The 18,027-nt window shown below is 41.9% G+C and overlaps 1 protein-coding gene across 1 annotated transcript in view; it reads right to left on the reverse strand.

The window, feature by feature from the left end:
* plxna2 (plexin A2) overlaps positions 1 to 18,027 on the reverse strand; it is a 694,900-nt gene that overhangs the window by 142,584 nt on the left and 534,289 nt on the right. Inside the window, 4 exon segments of the mRNA XM_034173103.1 lie at positions 6,037 to 6,179; positions 12,600 to 12,834; positions 13,835 to 13,978; positions 16,844 to 17,083. Coding sequence (XP_034028994.1) covers positions 6,037 to 6,179; positions 12,600 to 12,834; positions 13,835 to 13,978; positions 16,844 to 17,083 — 762 coding nt within the window.

An 18,027-nucleotide genomic window follows, 5' to 3' on the forward strand; every position in this document is an offset into this window, starting at 1 on the left:
TAACGGTGGTGATGGCGGCACCTCCCCCATTTTATCTGCTGCTCTAGACCTACAAAAAAAATGATGAAACTCATTCTTTTCACCTTAGACAAGTTTTCAGCATGCTCATTTATTCAACACTAAATTGGGTATAGAAAAACCTTCTGTCTGCATTACATACATTTATCCATACTTGTGAGCATACGGACAGATTTATGTTGGTATAAGGAGCATAAATGAGGCTTTAGTTTGAATATGTCATCTAAAACATGGAGACAATCTACTGCACATGTACAGGATGATATCTGGCTGAGAGCTGCCATTTATTGGGGAATATGGGATTATTAGTGCGAGAAAGATGACTGTAAATGTCACGGCGACATGGCACTGCCACTCAGCAGGAGCACTTAAAGGTCTGAACGCTCACAGGTCTTATGACTTTCTTCTGTTCAAAGTCCCACTTTAAATGATGTGATGAGGTAAGCTCTTCTCAAAATGGACAGCAGAGCTTCACTGGACTGCTCACACGCTTTCAGTTCTGTTCGATGAAATCACATTAACCACGACTGAAAACTATACGAAGAGATAAGCAGTAATAAGAGGGGGGGGGGGGTGTTCAGTTCCACATAGAAAAATAACTGCACGGGTGCATTATGCCTTAATTTTGAATAGAAGATTAGTAATCACTCACATGACACTTATAATCTCAAAATATGTAGGAATGTTTCAGTACATTAATGGAGGACTGATCTTCTAACCAGTGTGCAGGATTACAGTAAGGTAAAGAATAGCATGGTTGAAGCTGAGTTTGATATGTTCTGCTGCTTTCTTACTCTTGGTAAGGTGACACGGTGCATGGGCAGATCCAGATGCTCTGGCATATCCTCGGTAGAACTGTGAGACAATTGCAAGTCAACGATACCTCTGAAGACCATCTGCTCTGTCTGAGAGAAACATAATGGACGCTTCTACTCTGTCTTCACTTTACTTTTAATAAATATTTTCCTGCACTGAATCAAGTCAGGCTAAAAAACAAACAAAACAAAAAAACAATCGTCAGAAATGTTTTATTGCGTGGCAGTGATTGTGGCGTGTGTAAATATCACATGGTGAGTGATGTGAAAATGTGGCATTGTGGGCTTTGGGTTCACAGCGGGTGGGGCTGTCAATCATAACACTGGAGCTTCACTTTGGGGCGGTCTTAATAAACAAATGACGCTGTACAAATGTTATCGATAACGCAAAGGTGTAAACAACTGCTTTAAACATACGGTGCATCTGGAAAGTATTTACAGCGTTTCATTTTTTCCACATTTTATTATGTTACAGCCTTATTCCAAAATGGATGAAATTCATTTTCTCCCCTCAAAATTCTACACACAATACCCCATAATGACAATGTGAAAAAAGTTTTTTGAGATATTTGAAAATTTGTTCAAAATACAAACAAAAACCTGAAGAAATCACATGTACAGAAGTATCCACAGCCTTTGCTCAGGTGCATCCTGTTTTCACTCATCATCCTTGAGATGTTTCTACAGCTTAATTGGAGTCCTGGGTAATTGTTGATTTGACATGATTTGGAAAGGAACACACCTGTCTACATATAAGGTCCCCAGTTGACAGTGCATGTCAGAGCACAAACCAAGCATGAAGTCAAAGGAATTTTATGGATTGTTTCATTCGCTGTGCTTTTTATTTCTCATTGTCAATACATTGATAGAAAATAAAGTTATGGCATTATGCTGCACTAGTTCCAAATAACATCATGTCTTTTTGCATACAGACAGGCCTCAGGCTCTTAATCTTTAGCCCACCACAGTAAAAACAAAGACCTCCTTATTACCCAACACAGTGTACCACAGTACATCCACACCTCTCGGTGATGTGGAGGAAGAAACTACAGATTGTTCAGCATTGATAAAGTGAGCTGAGGTCAACAGATAGAGAAAATAATTGGTATCTTGGCCTCATCTGTCTTCTTTTCTGTAGTGTTAGATGGAGCCAGTGTGTTTCAAGGCAGTAACACGCTAACCCCTCTGGCTGAATACATTACCATGATCTATTGCGGTGCTGCAGCAGCCCACTCAACCATTCAAAGGTCTCTGGCCATGGGAGTGGAAATAGACACAGTGATGTGCGAAGGAGAGTCAGAGGTCACCTGGAGGCTAACGTTCCATCTGTAGCCACTGTGTTGTGTTGTTCCGTACTTTGTTACTCCTACACTATCTTTATTTTACAGCCTGCCGTTTCACCCAACTGCTAATACTGGCTGATGAGAGATTTTGAGGTGATTCTGTCGCTTTAAGGACTTCCCACAGTGCGAGACGTCGCTCAGCGCTCTCAGCCGCCGTCGTCAGCCTGTTCAAGCTGAAAACCTCCACATTTCAGGCTCTGTTGATCCAGGACGTCGTGAGAAACAGAGAAGTTTCAGAAGAAGTCTGTTTCAGCATTTTTCCGGATATTCCACTGTTAAAGGAGATTTTTTAATGAAGACATGCGGACGGGGTCCGCGCGTCGGGATGCAGCCGCGCGACGCTCCGCCACAGGAAAAACACCTCTGTTGAAAGCCTTAAGGACAAGTTGGAACATGTCCTGCTGTTAAACAATTTATCATATACTAACTCCACTGAAAGCCATCAAAAGCCGCCTGATTTACAAATGGTTATCAACACGAGGTGTTTTTCCTGTGCCGCCGCACCGCGTTACTTTATTGAAAGCCTCGTATGCTTCAATTATCCATCTAGTCTTCTTGGTTCTTGAGATATAAATAAATAATAATAATATAAAAAGTTTTCTCACACATTGATTTCCTTGACCTTGACCAACTTCTCCAAAATCTAATCACTTCTAGATATCCTGATCCTTCTGGATTTTTAGTTGTTGAACATACAAAATTGTGTTTTTCAGACCATTTTCTTTGACCTCGACCAAACTACAATCACCTCTTGATATCTTTCCATATATTCCCATTAACATTTCAGGAAATTTATCTAGCCGTTTTTGAGATATCATGTCAACAGTCACCAGACACACAAGCACATACACACAAATGAACACAATGCCCTGCTATCACTGCTTTGTACACATGCAGGGTATAAGAAAATAGAAAGAAAAAAAACTTCATGTGACTGACGTTTATCCAAATTAAATTGATAAATTTGCACAAATATTAAGCACTCACTCACTTTTAGATCAACCTAATTAATTTGCTTGTTACAAATTGAAGCACATTTCAACTTTTGTGTGTATGTGTTTAATGAAAATCTGGTGATAATTTCCACCTCATTCTACAACTAATTCAAATTAAAACCACTGCCTCCTGTGTGGACTGCATCTTTACTAAGAAGATAATCCCGTGTCTGAATGAACGTGGCTTACCTGCGTAGCAGCAGCTTTGGGTGGTTCTGCTCTCCAGTTTCGGTCGATGAGGTCCGACAGCAGGTGTTTTAGGACATCTGTGGCGTACTCCAGCCGTCCTTGCAGCGCTGTCATTATAAGTGAGGCCACGTTGCCGCGGTCCCTCATGGAGAATGAGCGCTGCATTTCCAGTGTGCGGATGAACGTGAGCAGGAACACTTTGTTGTTGATGAGCTGACCAAAGAGCTTCAGGGCCTTTTCGACGTTCTGCTGGCCGTTACCAGACACCTGCAGAGGAGAGCACAACAATGCGTGCCGCTGCTAATAAGTGTCCTGCACTAATTGATTTGAACAGCAAAGAGCTAAACTGTGTTTGAAAATGATGATTCTCTTCAGCTTTCATTTTGACCTTACATCACCAAAAATATACATTTTTCCAATGCATTAAGAGCCTGAGTTATTTTTCTCTAGGAACATGAGGTCACACTAATGGTGATTAACTCAGTAAACTTAGAGCTCACTACAAGAATTAGGAGCATTATTAGCAGGAATGGATATCGGTGCATTCATACCATCTGTCCTCAATTGCAAGAGTTTTATTGTGTACGAATGAGTTCTTTAAATCTACATGAGGGAGGCTGCCATGTTGACCGCCATGTTGCTAGAGCAGCCCATACTTACATAATTACTCTGCTTTTTGCATTTTGTAGTGCAGCCAGAAAAGAGTGAAGAATAAACAAGCGGAATCAATCGCTATGTACTGGTTGTGAGTGCAGCTAACAAATATGAGAATCTCCACCTTATATTCTCCACCTCTAAAGAAGCAATATCGTGACAGGTGACAGAATAACGCCATCTGCAACCTCACCACTGGATGACACTAAATCCTACACACTGCAGCGCTAATCACTTCTGTGTTGGACAGGCCTAGGCATGCACCCATAAAGGCAGCAAGTTACAGGTATACACCATTTAAATTTTTAAGATTGAAGCCATAAAATGAATTTTACTTAGCACACTATAATTTTAATGATCCTTTAAATAGGGATTATTATTATGCATTGCCAATATGATCAAAATTCGCATTGTCCAAAAAAATTACTAAATAATTCCTCCAAAGGGGAAGTTTCAAAAGAACAGACGGCCTTGAACTACTTATGGTAACGAACCATACAGTCTATTGTAGCTACCATAGCAAAGTCATAGATCACATTGGGGCTTTGCTGACTTGCGTGAGGGATTGTGTGAATCACACAGTGATAGCCCATTAGAGTCGAGAGTCACAGCAACATCATCTGGTTGTTCGCTTGAACAAAAAAATCCAGTATAGCGGAAAAACGCAGAAACATCTTATTTCTGTATATAACCCTTATTTTACTCATATATTTTGTAAAGTTAGCGAGAAAAACACTTCTAAATCTAAGAACACTTTTTTTTAAAACCAGATAACACCTCTGAAGTGATTTACAAGACATCTCATGGATGTCAGCATTCATCAAACAATAACACCTGATTCTATATTTTTCCTCTCTGTTTGAGGTGCAGCTCCATCCAGAGGTGGGAGAGGGTGTCTTCTTCTGCAGGTCTCGCGTCCTGTGCACCAACATGGACTCCCAAATTTTCTGTATATTTCTGTTGTTAATTGTGTTGGTAGCATGGCCCAACAGAGGGTCACCCCTGTCAGTCTGCTTGAGGTTTCTTCCTCAAATCATTACAGGGAGTTTTCCTTTACCACTGCACCTGTGTGTTTGCTCTAGGGGTTGGTAAGGTTAGATCTTACTGTGTGAGAGGCCCTTGAGGCAGCTTTGTTGTGATTGGTGCTGTATAAATGAACTGAATTGAACTGAACACAAAAACATTACATGCACTTGATGGACAGCGGAAAAGTTTGATTTGCATATTAACTACCCATATATGTGTTTGAGACCTGCTCAATGGTTAGCGCATGTGGAATGATGATGGATTAGGAGTGGGCGTGGCTGTCAATGAACAGACAGATGGGCATATTCTCCACAGAAATGTACTAAATCAGAGAAGCAACCATTCGATTGTGATTGCTTGACAGTGGTTAACTTCTAAAACTCAGATCTGGTGCCACCAAGGGCGCAGCTGCTTATTGTTACGGTCTGACCGTATCAGGCTTTTTGATCCAACATATTGGAACATCCATGTCATACATGATGCACAAAAGATGTCCATCTTTATCCTAAACAAACTTCATGACTGATTGTTTTATCCAGTGGACATCATTCTTTGTGAATCACATGAATCCCTACTGGCCTCGCTCATGACAAAGAGTGAAAAAGTGTACATATTTTTGGTCCATGTTGGAACCCATAGTCCTGCATGAGGATTGCCAAATTACTCAGTTCATTACTCCTCATGCTGCAGCCACTGGTGGATGAAATAGCCATGTGCTGCGATGTTGTTTTCCATAAGGGAACTTGCATGCGTGTTGTATGTGCGTGCATAAACCAGGTGGTTGTCGCTATGTGCAATAGAGGCTAAAGGGCAGAAAGGAGAAGTTGTTTGCTGGTATCCTTCCCACCTCAAGCATTTTGCTCCTTATAGAGGTTACACCACGGGCAAATAGTGAGGACATACACAACTGACACTCTTTCTCTCTCTCTCCTTCTTAATGCATTTGTGTGCCCGGGGTTGTCATTGTCTCCAAATCTTCTGTCTCTATGCCGTTACCTCCAGTTCTCTAAGGACAGGATGATCCTCTATGCCAGGAAAGAGGACCCTCATGGCGTACGTCCTGTAGTCCAGATGGGGGATACCAGCTCTGTCCAGGTCACTGGTCAGCTCGTTGATGTCTGTCTGGAGCTCTGCAAAAGCTGCAATAGACAGAAGGAGAGAAAAGCAAGAGAGAGAACAGTTGGAGGGAATACTTGACACATGCAGCACAAAAATAAACTCAGTCCCCGAGGACTGAAAACCTTGTTATCTTCATTGTGTTGACTACCATTACGTGAGCCCAAGATAGTCCTCAAATCAGAAAAGTTCACATTTCTTCTCCCGTCGCTCTCATTTTTATCTACCAGTAAATTAGCTGTAGCTGAGGCTCCCGAACAGCTGTGTGCCATTCAGCGTGAGGCTGCAGGTGAGCACTCGTTAATTGGTTTCCATCCTCGCCGACTCCTGTGCAGGCCCACGGCTGTGTTGCTTTGCTTCTTCTGCTTGGGAGGCTCCCTGTCTGCAGCCTATCACAGGAACAGCAGCAATCCCCCAACAAAACCTCGACCAACTAAAGCCCTCACCTCCTACGTCCCCGGCGCCCCGCTCCTTGTGGATTTACACACCAACACATGGGCTCACAGAAACACATGGAGTGTTGTTACTCATAAGGAGTCCCATCTAAATCCAACCCACAGGGGCAGGACACTCCTGGCCAACACTAATGGTAGAAACATTAATCTTCTCCTTTCCCAAGGCTGCCCGTGTGTGATTGATTCCTCCTGTCTGCCTGCCTGTCTGTCGGTCATTCCACCGTTCTGGGGTTTATTTGTTTTTTGAGCCACTGTTTCTATCTCTCAGGCAGCAGCAGTGGCTGGCGGAGGTAAGTCATAAAATACTCTGAGTTATGAAATCCAGGACATGGCCACACATAAAACTCACTTTTACCATCACAGTGATTGGCTATAACGACCTTGACGATGACATCAGGGGCCAATCAGTTGTGCTTATTAGAAAGCACTCGTCTGGAACTGAAGATGAACTACTAGAGGTCAAGCTGAGGTTGTCTGCTAACTCGAAGGTCCGTGGTCAACTGGACTACTGTGCCCCTCTGTTAACCCAGCAATGTAAGGGAGCAGTATTGCAGTGACACTATGTGAAATAAAATAAGTAATGACATTGAGTCTTCACTAACTCACTTGTGCTGTAAGACACAATGCACCCCAGATACACTACACCCCAGATACACTGCACCCCAGAAAAAAGCACCCCAGAAACACTGCACCCCAGGCAAAATGCACCCCAGACACACTGCACAGCCGGCAAAATGCACCCAAGACACACTGCACCCTAGTCACAATGCACCCCAGACACACTGCCACCCTAGTCACAATGAGGTGGGCTTCATAGATAATTGGCAAAGCTTCTGGGGAAAACCTGGTCTTGTTAGGAGAGACGGCATCCATCCCACTTTGGATGGAGCAGCTCTCATTTCTAGAAATCTGGCCAATTTTCTTAAATCCTCCAAACCGTGACTATCCAGGGTTGGGACCAGGAAGCAGAGTTGTAGTCTTACACACCTCTCTGCAGCTTCTCTCCCCCTGCCATCCCCTCATTACCCCATCCCCGTAGAGACGGTGCCTGCTCCCAGACTACCAATAACCAGCAAAAATCTATTTAAGCATAAAAATTCAAAAAGAAAAAATAATATAGCACCTTCAACTGCACCACAGACTAAAACAGTTAAATGTGGTCTATTAAACATTAGGTCTCTCTCTTCTAAGTCCCTGTTAGTAAATGATATAATATTGATCAACATATTGATTTATTCTGCCTTACAGAAACCTGGTTACAGCAGGATGAATATGTTAGTTTAAATGAGTCAACACCCCCGAGTCACACTAACTGCCAGAACGCTCGTAGCACGGGCCGAGGCGGAGGATTAGCAGCAATCTTCCACCTCAGCTTATTAATTAATCAAAAACCCAGACAGAGCTTTAATTCATTTGAAAGCTTGACTCTTAGTCTTGTCCATCCAAGTTGGAAGTCCCAAAAACCAGTTTTATTTGTTGTTATCTATCGTCCTCCTGGTCGTTACTGTGAGTTTCTCTGTGAATTTTCAGAACTTTTGTCTGACTTAGTGCTTAGCTCAGATAAGATAATTATAGTGGGCGATTTTAACATCCACACAGATGCTGAGAATGACAGCCTCAACACTGCATTTAATCTATTATTAGACTCAATTGGCTTTGCTCAAAATGTAAATGAGTCCAACCACCACTTTAATCACATCTTAGATCTTGTTCTGACTTATGCTATGGAAATTGAAGACTTAACAGTATTCCCTGAAAACTCCCTTCTGTCTGATCATTTCTTAATAACATTTACATTTACTCTGATGGACTACCCAGCAGTGGGGAATAAGTTTCATTACACTAGAAGTCTTTCAGAAAGCACTGTAACTAGGTTTAAGGATATGTTTCCTTCTTTATGTTCCCTAATGCCATATACCAACACAGTGCAGAGTAGCTACCTAAACTCTGTAAGTGAGATAGAGTATCTCGTCAATAGTTTTACATCCTCATTGAAGACAACTTTGGATGCTGTAGCTCCTCTGAAAAAGAGAGCTTTAAATCAGAAGTGCCTGACTCCGTGGTATAACTCACAAACTCGCAGCTTAAAGCAGATAACCCGTAAGTTGGAGAGGAAATGGCGTCTCACTAATTTAGAAGATCTTCACTTAGCCTGGAAAAAGAGTCTGTTGCTCTATAAAAAAAAGCCTTCCGTAAAGCTAGGACATCTTACTACTCATCACTAATTGAAGAAAATAAGAACAACCCCAGGTTTCTTTTCAGCACTGTAGCCAGGCTGACAAAGAGTCAGAGCTCTATTGAGCCGAGTATTCCTTTAACTTTAACTAGTAATGACTTCATGACTTTCTTTGCTAATAAAATTTTAACTATTAGAGAAAAATTACTCATAACCATCCCAAAGACGTATCGTTATCTTTGGCTGCTTTCAGTGATGCCGGTATTTGGTTAGACTCTTCTCTCAGATTGTTCTGTCTGAGTTATTTTCATTAGTTACTTCATCCAAACCATCAACATGTCTATTAGACCCCATTCCTACCAGGCTGCTCAAGGAAGCCCTACCATTATTTAATGCTTCGATCTTAAATATGATCACTCTATCTTTATTAGTTGGCTATGTACCACAGGCTTTTAAGGTGGCAGTAATTAAACCATTACTTAAAAAGCCATCACTTGACCCAGCTATCTTAGCTAATTATAGGCCAATCTCCAACCTTCCTTTTCTCTCAAAAATTCTTGAAAGGGTAGTTGTAAAACAGCTAACTGATCATCTGCAGAGGAATGGTCTATTTGAAGAGTTTCAGTCAGGTTTTAGAATTCATCATAGTACAGAAACAGCATTAGTGAAGGTTACAAATGATCTTCTTATGGCCTCAGACAGTGGACCCATCCCTGTGCTTGTTCTGTTAGACCTCAGTGCTGCTTTTGATACTGTTGACCATAAAATTTTATTACAGAGATTAGAGCATGCCATAGGTATTAAAGGCACTGCGCTGCGGTGGTTTGAATCATATTTATCTAATAGATTACAATTTGTTCATGTAAATGGGGAATCTTCTTCACAGACTAAGGTTAATTATGGAGTTCCACAAGGTTCTGTGCTAGGACCAATTTTATTCACTTTATACATGCTTCCCTTAGGCAGTATTATTAGACGGCATTGCTTAAATTTTCATTGTTACGCAGATGATATCCAGCTTTATCTATCCATGAAGCCAGAGGACACACACCAATTAGCTAAACTGCAGGACTGTCTTACAGACATAAGGACATGGATGACCTCTAATTTCCTGCTTTTAAACTCAGATAAAACTGAAGTAATTGTACTTGGCCCCACAAATCTTAGAAACATGGTGTCTAACCAGATCCTTACTCTGGATGGCATTACCCTGACCTCTAGTAATACTGTGAGAAATCTTGGAGTCATTTTGATCAGGATATGTCATTCAAAGCGCATATTAAACAAATATGTAAGACTGCTTTTTTGCATTTACGCAATATCTCTAAAATTAGAAAGGTCTTGTCTCAGAGTGATGCTGAAAAACTAATTCATGCATTTATTTCCTCTAGGCTGGACTATTGTAATTCATTATTATCAGGTTGTCCTAAAAGTTCCCTAAAAAGTCTTCAGTTAATTCAAAATGCTGCAGCTAGAGTACTGACGGGGACTAGAAGGAGAGAGCATATCTCACCCATATTGGCCTCTCTTCATTGGCTTCCTGTTAATTCTAGAATAGAATTTAAAATTCTTCTTCTTACTCATAAGGTTTTGAATAATCAGGTCCCTTCTTATCTTAGGGACCTCATAGTACCATATCACCCCAATAGAGCGCTTCGCTCTCAGACAGCAGGCTTACTTGTAGTTCCTAGGGTTTGTAAGAGTAGAATGGGAGGCAGAGCCTTCAGCTTTCAGGCTCCTCTCCTGTGGAACCAGCTCCCAATTCGGATCAGGGAGACAGACACCCTCTCTACTTTTAAGATTAGGCTTAAAACGTTCCTTTTTGCTAAAGCTTATAGTTAGGGCTGGATCAGGTGACCCTGAACCATCCCTTAGTTATGCTGCTATAGACTTAGACTGCTGGGGGGTTCCCATAATGCACTGAGTGTTTCTTTCTCTTTTTGCTCTGTATGCACCACTCTGCATTTAATCATTAGTGATTGATCTCTGCTCCCCTCCACAGCATGTCTTTTTCCTGGTTCTCTCCCTCAGCCCCAACCAGTCCCAGCAGAAGACTGCCCCTCCCTGAGCCTGGTTCTGCTGGAGGTTTCTTCCTGTTAAAAGGGAGTTTTTCCTTCCCACTGTCGCCAAGTGCTTGCTCACAGGGGGTCGTTTTGACCATTGGGGTTTTTCCGTAATTATTGTATGGCCTTGCCTTACAATATAAAGCACCTTGGGGCAACTGTTTGTTGTGATTTGGTGCTATATAAATAAAATTGATTGAATTGATTGAATGCACCCCAGTCACAATACACCCTAGTCACAATGCACGCCAGACACACTGCACCCTAGTCACAATGCACCCCAGTCACAATGCACCCTAGTCACAATGCACCCCAGACACACTGCACCCCAGTTACAATGCACCCCAGTCACAATGCACCCTAGTCACACAGGTACTTGATCCAATTCCACTGCACTGATGAGTGGGACTTATACTTAGTGTGTGGCTTGCGTGTGGGTATTAAGAAATTCATTCATTTTCTATACCCTCTTTTTGTCAAGGTCAAGTAGTTTGGTTTCTTGGCAATGCAATACTCCATCTAACTCGAGCCATGAATGGGTGGCACCTGGGCAAGACCCGCGGGGCCTGTGCAGGATGAAGGGTGCTAGAACAAACCCACCTATCTCAAAGTTAAAAAGCTGGCTAAGGCTAACGTTTTATATATCCTTTGGCTTGGATTGTTCATGAAACAGGTGGATTTGGTGAAAAATGGCGAAATCAGTCTAGCTTACATCATCAAGCTATCACTCACTCACTCATCACTCATCTTCAACTGCTTTTCCGGGTTCGGGTCACGGGGGCAACAGCTACAGCAGGGGACCCCAGACTTCCCTTTCCCCTGCCACATTGACCACCTCTGACTGGGAGATCCCGAGGCATTCCCAGGCCAGTGTGGAGATATAATCTCTCCACCTAGTCCTGGGTCTTCCCCAGGGTCTCTTCCCAGATGGACGTGCCTGGAATACCTGCTAATTAGCACTAACATTGCTAACACACAATTTTAATGGCACTAAAATATTATAAGACTTCTTAGATCATTAGCAAAATGAACTGCAAAGCATAATCTCAGATTCATTCATTCATTTTCTATACCCCCTTACTCCAGTTAAGAGTCACTGGGGGCTGGTGCCTATCCCAGCAGTCACTGGACGAGAGGCAGGGCACACCCTGGACAGGACGCCAGTCTATTGCAGGGCTGACACAAACAGACAGTAAACACGTTCTCATGCTCACCGATGGTCAGTTGAAAGTTTCCAATTCACCTGATCTACATTGGCTTCATTTTTCTACACTGAAAGTTGCTCACTGTTGTTGTCTATTTCTCCTACTAGTTTTGTTGATAGCATTATGGCAGAAATATCTGCAAATGTGCAGTGTAATGTGGAATCTAAACCAGAGAATTTGAGAACAATCATAATCATCTCATGCAGTCACATTATTTGTCTCATATCTTTTAAATTGCTTCACTGCACATAACAGCTTTTGTCTGCTTGCAAAGAGGTATGAAAGAGAAGATATTAGAATCACAGCAAATCCACATTAACTGCAAATCTGCAATGAAAGGCAGATGGTGACTGGTTGATTCTTTTGTGTGTGTGTGTGTGTGTGTGTGTGTCGATGCACAAGTTCCTAAATTTATGTCTGAAATGTGATACTGTCACATTGTGTATCTCACAATGTGGCGATATCGCATTTAGCAGTATATGTTCATATTAAAGCATGTATTGTCAGCATTCTGTGACTCAGTCCACTTTACTGTTCCACTCACCCTCCTTGCACTCCAGAGCAACTCGTGACTCCAGGTTGTCCATTTGCATCTGCAGGCGCTTGAGGGTGAGATCATTTTCACGTGACTTGCGCTTGTACGCGATGAGGACAAGGATGACGATGATGAGGAGGAGGCCTCCGCCGGCAGCGATGCTGACAATGGCCGGAAGGGTCAGCAGGCTGTCAGACATGATGTGCACAGCACCCGGAGAGACGTGAAGGCCACCAACCTGAACCTACGGAAAGGCACAAAAATTATTCAACCTTTATACAGTGTGAAAACAGCAGCATCAATATTAATAAAACATGAGTGGATGGGCCTGTGGAAGTGGGGCCAAGTCAATAAAGTTTATAAGGCATGAAAAGGTGTACTAACTACTCACTATGCTGTATATAACAGGGATCACCAGCACTGTGTTGGTATATGGCATTAGAGAACATAAAGAAGGAATCATATCCTTAAACCTAGTTACAGCGCTTTCTGAAAGCCATCATTGACATCAAGGACATAACTGCTACACGGTTTTGCACAAGTCAGGTGTCTCTCCACCCCCCCCCCCCCCCCCCCCCATCTCTCTCCACTCCCCTCACCCTGGCTTCCTCCTTGCCACCTCGAAGGCAGCGTGGTTTTTACTGCTGCAGCCTTCAACCCCCAAGCTGGGTGGCGCGGGCCCCTCCTGGTGCGGCCTTCACCCACTTTGCCTCAATTTGGATGATGGACTGCTTCAAGTTTAGAGCACATAAACAATGTCAAAAGTATATGTGTTGTCTTTAATTTTGAAGTGTGCCATTATTACGGTAAACAAGTAATAATTGTGGATTAATTGCTGTATCTTGTCTGAGGTAATTGAAGTGTAATCATAATTGTCCTTTTAGGGATCAATAAAGTCGTCTGAAGTCGAAGTCTGAAGGTCCGGGCAATTGTGCCAGATATTGTCTGCTGAAAATCACACTGCTATCAAACACACACGCAACCACCTGTATGCTGATACTAACAGCGAAATAGTCGAAGGCTTGAAGCACAACAAGTGAGCGGAAAATATAGTGAAAACCGCTGGAACATGCTCACACAACTCTCCCACTGACCTCTTTCCTTCAGCTGAATGAAGAATATTGAGAGCATGGATAATGGAGTTTAGAGTCCAGTTGTTATGAAGAAGAAATCACAAATTACAGGGATGAAGGGAAACAGAGCGAGGAAGTTAGACACTGAAAAACAGTTATATCTGTACTGACCATGACTTTGTACTGTCCGGTGAGGTTGGGTGGCTCACACAGCAGCTGGCTCTCCGACACAGTAACTGAGCATGGAGTCTCACCGATCAGGACTGTGTAGTTAAGCTTCACCCCTCCTGCTGCTGGGGGAACCAGATTTCTGCCCTGTGGGCACAGAGGCCAAAGGGTGCGGAATTAGAAAGAAAAACTTGGATGCACACGCAGATACTCCACAAAGAGGAGACAACACCGCCAACACGCATCCCCAATACGTCACCTCAGTGCTCTGTAAATTAGACTCCTCATTTTAGGCACAGCTGTGGTCAAACATGAATCCACACTGAGATCAAAGCAGGTGATGCATCTCACAGTCGCGGTAGGTAATTGGGACCAGCTGCCAATCATAACAAAAGAATATAAAACAAATCCTGAAATAATCTTCCGTTGTGGCAAGAGTCCATAGTGTGTAAAATTGTGCTTTGTCTCCATTTTTACAGTTAAATATGGTTCAAAACTCAAGTTCAAAGCACTGTATAGGATTTAGCGTCATCTAGTGGTGGGGTTGCAGATGGCATTATGATTGTTTCCAGCCACAATGTTGTTTAGAACCACATAAAATGCTGATATTGATATGGGACAGACTTTACATATTTCACTCTAAGGCCTACCACTAATGCTGCAGTTAACAAGCTGGGCTACACTGGACGTGCTGTTTAGTCTCACCGGAGGTAGCTAGCTATTTCCAACAAAACGTCTTTTTACAGGTCTGCAAATCAAATATTGATGAAGTTGGTGTCTAACCAATATTTATAAAGGTACATTATACCAATAATGAATGTTTATGAGTACTTTGACATCCAACAAGTGACTTGATGTCTCCTGTCCTGTGCACCAACAGCATTTCCTGTATATTCGTTTTGTGACTTGTTCTGTAATTTATGTCTGTAGAATGGCCTAAGCAGTGGTCACCCCTTTGAGTCTGGTCTGCTTGAGGTTTCTTCCTCAAATCATTAGAGGGAGTTTTTCCTTACCACTGTCACCTGTGTGCTTGCTCTAGGGGTTGGTAAGGTTAGACCTTACTTGTGTGAAGCATCTTGAGGCAGCATTGTTGTGATTTGGCACTATATAAACTAAATCAATTGAATTGAATTGAGTGCAATGGTAAGAATATTTGCACAAGTTGAACGATGGAATGTTCCATATTGTAACTCATCTTTCACGAGTGTGTGTGGAAACACACATCAGCGAAAAACTGAGTTAGGAGGTTGTCCATTTCTTCACCTGATATTTCTTTCGACCAGTAAAGACATTGCCCCACTGCATAAGCTTCTAATTGGCTAACAGTGCAATGGATTTAGCTTGTATCATGGATGCATTTTCTGAAAACGTAGTGGGGTTGACCAATGGAGTGAAATGTATGGAACTAAAATTCATGGTAAATGACATCATCAAGTGGACTATTTCTCAATACAATGAAAAATAATCAGTGTCAAATGTGAGACAATTCACCAATGAAATGACAAGGATTTAGTTGGGTGTTATTCATTCATTTTTTATACCTGCTTACTCCAATCAAGGGTCATGGGGGGGATTTACTAGCAATTATCAAGCAAGAGGTGGGATACTCCCTGTACAGGATGACAGTCTGTCGCAGGGCCACATATAGATAGACAAATGTAGTCACTCTCATACATACCTACAGCCAGTGTTGCCACAGTTACTTTGAAAAAGTAATCCAATTACTGATTACTCCTTGAAAAAGTAACTTAGTTACTTTACTGATTACTCAATTGGAAAAGTAACTAAGTTAGATTACTAGTTACTTTTTTAGTTACTTTCCCCAGCTGCCGACAACAACCCTCTGCCACCTCAAAATGACTGATACCTGTTTTGCCAAAACTCACTTTATAGTCACCCTTTCTTGATAAAATGAAAATAAATATTTGTTTTATAAAAAGTAAAATAAAGACCTCTTTCTTGACCTCATATTTAATTATTGACAGCACTGTAACAGTAAAACTTGCAGTTTCTAACCTACATTGTTTATAAATGTAACTATAAAATTAATTCTAACATTTAAATTATCTCTAAACATTTTACTTGTCGAAATTATTATTATTTTAAGTAGTATTAGTAGTTGTAGTAAAAAACAATCTAGGGGTGTTGTGGGGGGGGGGGGCGCACATCCCTGCCCCACGCCCCCATTCCATCTGGATTCGCCCCTGCTTTGGCGTTTGAGCACAAAGAATGGATAACATTTATTTATGCAGAAAACATGACCAGATTTACAGGTAAGAAAGTTTTATTGCGTTTTCACATCATGTGATCCTCAGAAAGAGAGTTTAGGTGCATGTGAGTGGAAAATAGTGTTAGTTGTTGATGCGTCACGGAGGATCAGCTGTATTTAGCAGCAGATACGGAGCGGCTCAGCTCAGAATTCTAAATAAAGGAGAAAAAAAAGCACGAGTCGTAGCTGCTGCAAAAAAACGCGGATGAAAAGCTCACAGCTCGCTTAAAGTGGGCAGTTCAGTCGAACCCCGACCCCCTGCCCACGGACCAAGTTTAATGCTGCTATCGGACCCACAATGCAAAAATAATAGTAACGCACAGTGACTTGGAGAAGTAACTTTAATCTGATTACTGATTGCAAAGATTAACGTATTAGATTACTCGTTACTAAAATAAGTGGTTAGATTAGAGTAACGCGTTACTAAGTAATGCGTTACCGGCATCACTGCCTACAGCCATTTTAAAGTTTCCTATTCACATAACCTGCACACCCCTGGAATGTGGGGAGAAGATACAAATCAGGTAGGAAGCCCCCGTGCTGCCCTGTTTTTTATTTTGTTTCCTTGAACCAGTTGGTTTGTAGAACACTGAGTGGCTGATTTTAGTTTTCAAACAAGGTTAATAATATGGTTCTTTTTGAGGAAATGAAAGCACTTTGTCATGTTGTATCTACTGTCAGGATCAGACTTGCAAACCTATTGTAAAACCAGCATTATACAGAATTCTATGTAATTTATGTACCTTGAGAATGATGGGCGAGCCCGGCTTCTGCTCCAGGACACCGGTGGTGCTGAGTGGCTCAAAGTAAGGGTTTGGATAGTAAAGGAGATTGGTGTTGTTATAGACCAGCAGAGCCTGGACGTTGTTGAAGATGAAGCCAAACTCGTCGGCGTGTTTTACTGTGTCCAATCCTGAGTGGTATTCTGTCATCAGGGAGGGAGCGAAGCAACTCATGGTGGTGGTGTTCAATACCTTACAGATCTAGAAAGAATGGAGAAAGACAGGACAAAGACATGTGAGGTTGAAAATACCCTTTCTGAGATGTTAGCGAAGATATTGCATTCTGGCAGCACGGTCTGACAGCCTGAGCACGATGAAATGAAACAAGACGTGTAATTCAGTCAGCCAGGATGAACTCTGATGATACAGATTTTCCTCCAGTTCCACAATAAAACACAAATTTGAAGCGAATCGAGTATATTCCTCAGTTTGCTGTAACCCAAAGTGTGTTCTTAACTGAAACACAAACCATGCAGGAGCTCAGCAGTTAAATAATTAGCATATAAAATCCAGGTTCTTTTCACGGAGAAGGATTTATTGTTGGTAATTAAATGTGTCGTTACTGGAGAGGAAGCCTCCATAAAAGTAAGACAACAACCCCAAAAGGATGGAGGCATATTTCTTTTGTCTCTTCACATACAGGTGGAAGTATGGGGCTTTTATTACTTCTCTCCAGGTTTAACAGATGAGAGACCTGTCTGCCATCCATCCCCCAGCTCGGCTCTAAAAGGACGGGGAGACAGGATTGATTCCAGCACAACGCTCTGCTCACAGAGATTTTTTATCTCCTTTCACTCCCTCACAGTTCTCTCAAAGGAAGGAACTTAATTAGAAGTAAATATCCGATACAGAAAGAAAAAAAAAAAAAATCTATCAAAATTGCACCTACCTATATCCAAAAATGGAACCGTACCCAACTTTAAGTATTGGCATTGGTGTTTCTCAAATGAACCGTGTAAGACAGGAAAGAATTTGTAGACTTACAAACAATAACTTTTGTCTTACTTACAATTTATATAGAAAAAGCTAGTGTAGGTTCCATGCACAGAGACAAATACTGGTATAAATCATCCAAATCTTGTTGCTTAAAATGGATAAATATTGGAAAATGATGGAATATGGTTTCTTCTAGGGATGTCCCGATC

This window comes from Thalassophryne amazonica, chromosome 6, assembly GCF_902500255.1.
Source record: "Thalassophryne amazonica chromosome 6, fThaAma1.1, whole genome shotgun sequence".
NCBI lineage: Eukaryota > Metazoa > Chordata > Actinopteri > Batrachoidiformes > Batrachoididae > Thalassophryne > Thalassophryne amazonica.